This window comes from Saccoglossus kowalevskii, chromosome 15, assembly GCF_978046115.1.
Source record: "Saccoglossus kowalevskii chromosome 15, keSacKowa6.1, whole genome shotgun sequence".
NCBI classification, from domain to species: domain Eukaryota; kingdom Metazoa; phylum Hemichordata; class Enteropneusta; family Harrimaniidae; genus Saccoglossus; species Saccoglossus kowalevskii.
Window position 1 is genome coordinate 27,354,536 of NC_140655.1, and position 8,702 is coordinate 27,363,237.

The window sequence follows — 8,702 nt, forward strand, 5'->3', positions numbered from 1 at the left end:
TTGACACCTTTTTTGATGTTATTTCGAGACTGTGGGGAATACGCATGCTTAGCTACCGCCGTCTCCTGGATTATAGAGTGGCGCAGGGGACGCACACGCGGGGAGGAAGAAGCGGCGGTACTGTATCCGGGCAGTATGCGAGGATACTAGGCAGATGTGAAGGAGAAGTGTGGGCGAAAAACACTGCATGACAACATATGTAACATTTCCTCAGAATCATAATCATTTTAATAAATGTCAACTTATAAACTTGGAAAATGACATTATATAAAATAATTGCGACACAGTAAGACAGACATCGGCGAGATGCCGTAAACCTCAAAAGCAATAAGTCACTAAATTGCTTCTCTTTTGTAAGCATCAAAACGTATATATAAAACTCTTATAATAAAATATATATATCTTATTTTACACTGTCGGTATGGAAGACCATTGTACAAAAAAATATTCATAAAGTAAATGTCTTTGGAGGTGTAGAAGTTCACAAAGTTTGTAAATGCGAGTTGGCAGTAAACGCCAAGCTCCTACCAGGGTCTCCATACAGACTCTGACTCGGTGGGCACGACGTGCTGCGCGAGAACAGCTGGTTTTACTTGTACTTGCGTTGTCACTGGAACAGGAGAAGTTGTTGCCTGGTACGCAACGGGAGCGAGGGATCCTGCCATCGGACTCACTGCTGACGAACAGGCGGTGTATGATGATGTCGTTGTTGACACAACTGGGCTGGCGAGACTAGATTCCGTACTTGTTGGGCTGCCGAGCGATGAAACTGGACTCAGAGCAGGTGTACCGTGTGCGTAAACTGGGATGAAGTGACTGGGTATTTGTCCGCCTGGGAGGGTTTGTGGCGACAAAAGAACGGCAACTTCGCCGCTTGGTAGATTTCCTGGCATGACTGGGAAAAGTCTGGCCATTGGCGAGTTAGCTTCTAGCTTAGTTGTAATGTTCGTTGTTTGGACTGACATTGTGGGCTGTGAAACTTGAAGTTGTGTGGGTGATGTTGTGGCGATACTGGTTCCCTGTACCGACGTGACGGCAGCTTGAGCGGCGACTGGCGAAGAAGCTTGGTGAACCGTATAATTTTGGCTCATATTTTGACAGCAGTTAGCGAGATGTCCAAGAAGACGTGAGCGGGTATCGGTACCGACACCTTCTACGCTGGTCAGGTAACGTTGAACTTCGCCGAAGCATTCATTGAATCCAGCTCGGTATTTGCTGAGAACGGTGGGATCTTGGTTGAGAGCAGCTCCCATTTGTTGCCTCTGTACGTTTTGAAGATATTTGACAGTCATCTCCAAGATATCAGCTTTTTCCAACTTTGAGTGACGAGAGCTCTATAAAAAAAATAACAGGAATATATATTTAGTGACAAGTTCCGAGAGTATACACGGGAAATGCGATATACTAGTATGCGGAGATCATAGACACGGCTTGACGCAGTATAATGCAGTCGAGGCGCCCGATGAATGGAGATACCAATACAGTGCAGTCCATTGGAATGTAAGACACCGTGAGAAATGAGGAAGCAAAACCAAGAATACTTACATCTTTTTTCATTGCATCAAGTATCAGAGTCTTCAACTGAGAAAGACTTTCGTTAATTCTAGCACGTCGCCTTTTCTCCATGATAGGTTTGGAGGACTGTAAGAGAAAAAAGAAAAGATCATAAGTACCTGTTGTGGATAGATAACTTGGATCATTGCAAGTTATAACACGATTTTAAAAATAATTGTAGAAAACGGGAAAAAAAGTTTGTAAATTATAAGGTAAACTTACTTTGCGGTTTTCGCTAGCTTTGCTGGCTGGCTTGTCTGCAGGCATGTTTGTATGGAAATAGTGTTACACTGGGTATATGAAAAGTAAAGCGCTGAGATTGCGTGCGGTCACAAAGAGATAAACACGAAGTGACTCGGTGAATGTCTGTGTCCGAACTATGGGAATGTGAGGTTGGTGTTTGCTTTTATAGCCGTTTCGCATGCGAACGGCTCGTGTGAATTTTTTTGGCAATATATTCCCACACCGCATTCTTGTACACGCAACCAATCAGCGCTGAGCTGCTGCCTTATTTGCATGAGACGTGTGGTATGGGCTCGCGACCACTTAACACTGATTGGCTGAGGTCTAATAGAGCCTATTGTATGCCGCGCCGTGATTGGTGTAGGCGTTGGTAGCTGTCAATCAGGCGTGTGTAATTAGCACTGACAGTTGACATCTGTTGGCATGCGAAACGTTAAGTGTCAGCCCATTATCTCGACCAAGCACGTGCCGTTTCCTTTGTCGTCGTGCTGCGCTGAGCGTGGTCGATGTGTGGGAAAACCCCGCCCACAGCAGTGGCGAGAAGGCATATTGTAAACAAGCATTTCATATGTAAACAGCCCCGCTCCGTAGCACACTCTTCAAGCCAAAGACCAAATATATTATTGTATTGGATTGCGACGACGACAAATCCCAGAATTCCACTGGTGTCATGTGTCAGAACTCCGAGTTCCATCACTCGCTGCTTTCCCATTCATGTTAGATTGTGATGGAATGCACGGCTGTTAGCGTCGAAAGCCTTACCCATTAAATGCTCAAAACGCGTGGCGTTGGAGACCCCTTCCGTGGGATGTGTTTACTTTATCTTGCGATCTTTCTGAATTATACTACCCACGGTACTTACACATACACGGTGGAAAACAGAACCCTACTCGTACTTTGTACATTTTAATGACTACGCTTTTGATGAGTTTGAGGTCGGGCAATTTAACACAGGAACAATACAGGTAGAATCACGGCACACCTGAAATCTCGATCTGAAATCTGATCATAACACGACTATAGAAGTAGCTTGTGCGCACACTCCGGACAAGAGACTCTTACGCTCTGCCCCCATGTATAATGCATGAATGGCCTGTCACACAACTTTCGTTTGTTCTGCTGAGAATTTTCTCACGGGTCGCCTTTTCAGCTTTCCCACTGTCGGAATGCAATGGAACCCGTTATAAACATTCTTATGCGGGCTTCCCAAGTGCTCATACAGGATACGTCGACAGCCGGTGGCCAGAACCCTGGTTTTCTCAATAGTTTCCTAAAATTTTCCCACGGATACTCCGCTTGCCGCGATTTTATTATAATTTAGATTTTTTGTGGATGGGGTTCGATATGGTCGTAGCATTTCATTTCTTAACTGTTCAGAATATGTTTTATTTTCCGACTTTTTGCAACCCCCCCCCCCCTCGCACCCAGCTACATTAGTGGTACCCCGGGAATCAGTCCAATCTCAGGCCTTGCAAATCACGTATGTCGCAGGCACGTATCGCGCTGCGTAGGAACAACTTTTCAGTTCTCATTGGCTATTTGACGAATTAACGCAAAATATGTTTTTAAACAGAGAAATGTTTTGTTTTTTCTCTCGCTTATTTGAGGGTTTAAGTGTTGACCCGGGGTTAATGTGCACAAGCCGTTAACAGGTGATGGGGGGATAGCGCGTACTGTCCGTGTACTTGTTACTGTTAAAGTCGGTGCACTCATAACAGGTGCAAGTGCATTGGTATGTTCCCCTGTAATTGGCTTACGCCCAAACTCGCACTGGCATATTACTCTCACTCATTTGTGGACGCATTTATTTCAATTACTTATTAAAAAAAGCAAAACAAATAATTTCTTTTATCTTTATATTTAGAATAGCAACAATCATTTTAAAATGTTAGAAAAGAAGTTGTACATGTATTTCTAAATTTCTTTTTTTTTAAACGGGGTGTTTAATACCCAACCAACGGAAGCAATACATCCGATGATGCAATAGAAGTTTTTTTCACACGTTGTGGTGTTGTTTTCCTTTGGAGGTCATGGGAAAGTAAAAAGGGCAATTGTTGAAGCAGTATAAAAGTGAGATTTGTATATGCAACGCAACACTATACGCACCGACTCTACCGTGATGGCTACCGTTCCAGTCACGCTTGTAGCCAGCCACGACACGCCACCCCCGTGCTTTCCGCGTATATACGATGGCAGCGATTGTCCATCAAACACGTCTATATGCATATTATTGTTTTCGCTAACAATTATTCTTCGACAAGCAAGACACATTAGTATATAATGCAAACACACTTTGGGCGTGTAATAATAATCGTACGGTAAATATTGCATTGCAGCAAGGTTGTAGTACATCTTGCCTAACTCTGCAACTTCGCCCTTTTTTCGCCGCACCGGTGCTTATGATCAACCTGCAATTCTCGTTTGTTTGTTTTTTGTTATTTTATTTGAACATGTGATTTTTTTTATAAACGCGTTTTATTGTGTATAGGTATGGATGTACTCCAGCAATTAGTGCGATAACTCACCTACATGTCAACCGCTGCGTCAAAAAACTTTTTCTCGGATGTTTCTACTTTTGAAAAAATAAAAAGTAGTTTTTTGTTTTTGTTTTTTTTTTCACAAAAAGGGAACTTGAGAAGAAAAAAACTGAGAGTGAAGATGAGATTTGTTTTTAAGAAGAGCGACGTGACATCTGGTGGGGTGGAGGAATTTTCTAACTGTATTGGTATGTGGGATGGGAGTGAAGTGAAAGAACGCGAGATCGCAGTGCGTGGGAACGTGTCCCCCGATCCCTTTATCTACTGGTATTGACTCAGCCTCATAGCGTCTATCGTATACTCTTTGAATAAGAACAATGAACATGCTTATGCCAGTATTGTGTGCAAGCTTCGTTCCCACGGTGGTGTACAATGGTGTCCAATTCATATGCAAAAAATTCAAAATGGCGGGAAGAAGCCAAGTGAATGTGTTTCCTAATCATTCGGCCATTGTTTCCTCGCATGCCATTATACGGGTTTACTTTTCTCGTAACAAAACGCCTATACGGTGTGGTCACGTGGGTCCACGTGCCGTTGCTCTTCGTACTTTCCAATAATTTCCCATCGACCACGTTCCGTAACTATTAGCGCATTCCAATACAGACCAAATCAGGATAAGCACTCAGTCGTGTGAACAAAATATAAACCCATCTTTTGTTTTTTCCCCGATTATATTTGCTCTTGCATCAGTGGAGCGACCGTGAAAGCGATCCCCATCCAAGATTTTCAGTACACCTATCTAAAGAATGAACGACAATTTGTGTCTTCTTTTAGTAGTAATTACTAATTTAGTACGCTCGATAATGATCTACTTAATTCGACATCCGACACAATGTCCCAGTCGGAAACTTTCCCACAAGAACAGTTTGGGTCTGATGGCCCTCCGCTAAGCCGGCGACATGTAAAATGCGCGAAACTTGCAAAGCAATAACTTGCGACAACATTGCCGTTCTATTTATCAAAATACAACATTGTGCACTGAGCACATAACCTATATCTAATTACAGTTATCGAAACGATAATAACACCACCATACTACACAGACACGTAATTTACAACGTGCACGACTAAGTTAGACTCAAACAATTATTAAAAAAACAAAAAAAACGGGCAGCTGACTCGAGTTTGGTGGTCGCATTTTACCGTTACATAAAAAAAGCTTCGTATATGAAAACGGAAAAATCCATATTTTCTTATATGTGCGTATTTTATGATGCGAAATGTATTAGACGTATTCGACAGAAGGGAGGACCCTATACGACGCTGGCGCGTGTCTGTATAATAAGTTACCGGGCGACTGCTTGGGGGCATGGCCTTTCCCACAGGATTCTAATGAAAGACTTCCGAACGACGCTACGCGAGTAATCATTGTAGTTACGATTTACGGACGTGTTATCCTTATCTTAATAATTCCTCACTACGAGACGTTTGGACAGAGTTTATGACTGATACCCGCCTATAAGCGTACACACTCGTTCGCCCTGTCGCAATACACTGCAATATATCATTCCACCACGCTCCAAGTTTACCACGCACTCGTTCCCGCTGATCGCACAAACATAACAAATCTCGTAGTATAAGGCATTATTTTTGGTAATTTCCTAAACATCGTATTTGTTATTTATTCTGACTATGCGTGAGTGTTTATCTCCGACTCCCCGTTATATGGATTGTTATCGCTTAGTTGCAAAACAAACCAACTGACAAACAGTCTACACAAAACACGCAAAACGCACCTCTATTGATATCCCGCGATCCGTGAACACAACCACAAAGTTAGCACAAAGTTTGATATTCTCACCACGTATATTTTCAGAGGGGAAAATCGTTTCACGCAACCCACCCGAGAGTCGATATTTCAGTCCTACCACCCTGTTATTTGCCAATGACAACGTTTCGAAGGATTGTCTCTTTAAAAAAAACACATGGGAAGAGCAAACACATTAGCCTCACTCTGGAAGTATGTTGATACTGAGAAGTGTACCGCTCAACTCATTGTTTTCATGTTTATATAATGTATTTTAACATATTTACTCATGATATCAACGGCATCCGGGCATCTAAGATACTAAGAAGATCACGCTCTTACAATGTTTTTCGTCTCACCCAACACGTCAAATTAAATATTCAGTAAATTGAATCAAAATTGAGTAGAACAAGAACCGTTGAATAACTCATTTTTTTATTTGTTTACGAAAATCCGTAAGGGGTTCTTCCATTATTGTATTTGCAGTTTTCGACTTTTCGCCGACTTTTCATAAATTTAGAAATAAAACACGCATTTGTTCAATTATCGGAGAGTACTGCCACTCGCTATTACTGCCACTCTCTATCGTCATGACAACGACATTAGTTCTCATTTCTGTATCACGAAAAATGAATATATTTCCTTTGCTTGGAGAAATGACGAGAGCTAAACATTTGGGCAGATGGCCGGATGGTCGGATAAAATCAACATGTGAAATTTATTAAAATGATTGGGGCACACATACGTATGTTGTTGTTGACGCGTGGCTGGGGCCTTTCCTACGCACCTGCGTAATGCTCTTACACGCACTTCCGTTTTTCTTTTGTATGTTCCTCCACTAAAGACAGACAGGGGTCGCGACCTCTGTGAAGTCTTATGTCCGATGCTGTTGCTAGGCGCGACTCACTTGGCGTACAATTCGTTGAGATGTTCATGGAACATGCATAGAAATTTATCGTATGCGTTTTTTTATATTATTTAAACGATATATTCCAGGGTCAAAAAGCAGTTTCACAGCTGGGATTTAACCGGGTTTCGTGCATTGGTCCCAGAACAGCAAAAGATCTCGGGGGGTTCTTGGGGTCCGCCCCCCCCCCCCCGTTGAAATTGTTTTTCAATTTTTGTATAATATAAAAAAATCATTAACTTAGGCGATTTTAAAGTTTGGATAGCGGTTATTTTCGGGTGAATATTATTCTACGTAGTCTACACCCAGGAATGACTAATTCTCACACACATGTCGAATTTGTAATATAACGGTAATTGACTTCAGTTATTGTTTAAATTATTCCATATCATTTACTTCTACTCAGGTTATAGAATGAAAATTTATCTCCACGCCGTAATGATGCAGAGATGAGCAAATGGCCATGCATCCATGATAAAACCTAATAATGATTAGGTCAAGTAAAATAATTTTGATGTTTTCATGGTTATTTTTGTTAAATGAGTTGCAGCCTTAGGTATTTGTAAACATAATCAGGTGTGAAAAATACACCTAAGTTAGTTTTCAGAATATATGCATGGAAGGAAAATGCGACATTGGTGGAATGGCCATATGATAGCAATTTTACGGAAATAAATCATTTTTAGCTGATTTATATGAAATAAAACTTTTCAATTTCCAAAAAAAAAGAAAAACTATATTTATTTGGCCACGTGATATGCAAATTTTATCGATTAATTAACATATAAATAATGTTATTGGTTCTAAGATTGATTTTTCCAGAAAGATTCTCTGCACAAATCTCAAATTTTACTTAGACACAATGCGGATTTATAATGTTTTACTGTTACCATGGTAACCTCAAATAAGTCGCCAACACCACACTACTACAACCGCATATACCCCGGTCATGCACGCCATCGACTCGGGACAGAGCTTCGCCGAGATCGATGTCCATGGTATTACTGTACTGCGTGGAGTTCGCGGGAAACTATTTCATCTCATTGTAGATTACTAAGTAGTCAAAGGCGAAGCGCATTTTGTACGGAAACGGTTCGTCTAGTAATCATCTAAGGAGGGCCATTCATTTGATTGTGCTGCGGTGGGAAAAAATTCGAAACACGAACAGATCGGATATTGGACGATAATGTAAGACGTCAAAGTTATGCGATTACACAAAAGCAGGAACTTCAAGGCTTAGCTCACGCTCGCACACGAACTATACACGTGTACAATCTTTTTCATTTTTTTTTTAAATTATACTTTTAGCAATCCTGGGAAAATAATTTGACGCCAAAAATTGAAAATTAAAAATCAGTGGTAATTTTTCCGCAAAAAACCTTCCACTTTGACAATCGAGTGACTAACAGATATTTTGTATAAATCGGAATACCCAACTGGTAGAAACGAGCGGATAGCCACTTAGGTTCGCATTCGGTTACTATAGGTTCCGTACCGTCGGAAAAATGACATAATTAATTTGTTATTCAATCCAACAAAATCATTTTATATCTAGAACAGATTTGATATGTGCCTCTTAATTAAAAAGATTATTCCCGAACTGGGCATGTACTTAATCGACGAGCGGGTTCCGAAAGTGATGACACCCGTAAAACGATTAAACGAATCCACGGCTTTCAATAACTGTTTCATCTCCACAAGAAAAGCGTGCTTT

The 8,702-nt window shown here is 41.2% G+C and overlaps 1 protein-coding gene across 1 annotated transcript; it reads right to left on the reverse strand.

Annotated features, from left to right (window-relative positions):
- Positions 1–200: 200 nt before the first annotated feature.
- hes1 (hairy and enhancer of split 1) lies at positions 201–1,923 on the reverse strand. The gene is made up of 3 exons (NM_001164994.1): positions 1,777–1,923; positions 1,546–1,641; positions 201–1,334 (listed from the first exon to the last, which is right to left on the reverse strand). Exons 1-3 carry the CDS (start codon positions 1,819–1,821, stop codon positions 525–527), a joined length of 951 nt encoding a protein of 316 aa, NP_001158466.1. The 5' UTR covers positions 1,822–1,923; the 3' UTR covers positions 201–524.
- Between the last annotated feature and the right edge of the window lie 6,779 nt (positions 1,924–8,702).

What these genes read in the sequence shown, in the direction of transcription:
- hes1 (NM_001164994.1), bottom strand. Translation starts at nt 1,821, where the DNA reads ATGCCTGCAGACAAGCCAGCCAGCAAAGCTAGCGAAAACCGCAAA. An exon ending in AAGCTAGCGAAAACCGCAAA is followed by an intron (nt 1,642 to 1,776) that starts GTAAGTTTACCT and finishes TTTCTCTTACAG; the next exon opens with TCCTCCAAACCTATCATGGA. An exon ending in TTGATGCAATGAAAAAAGAT is followed by an intron (nt 1,335 to 1,545) that starts GTAAGTATTCTT and finishes TTTTTTTTATAG; the next exon opens with AGCTCTCGTCACTCAAAGTT.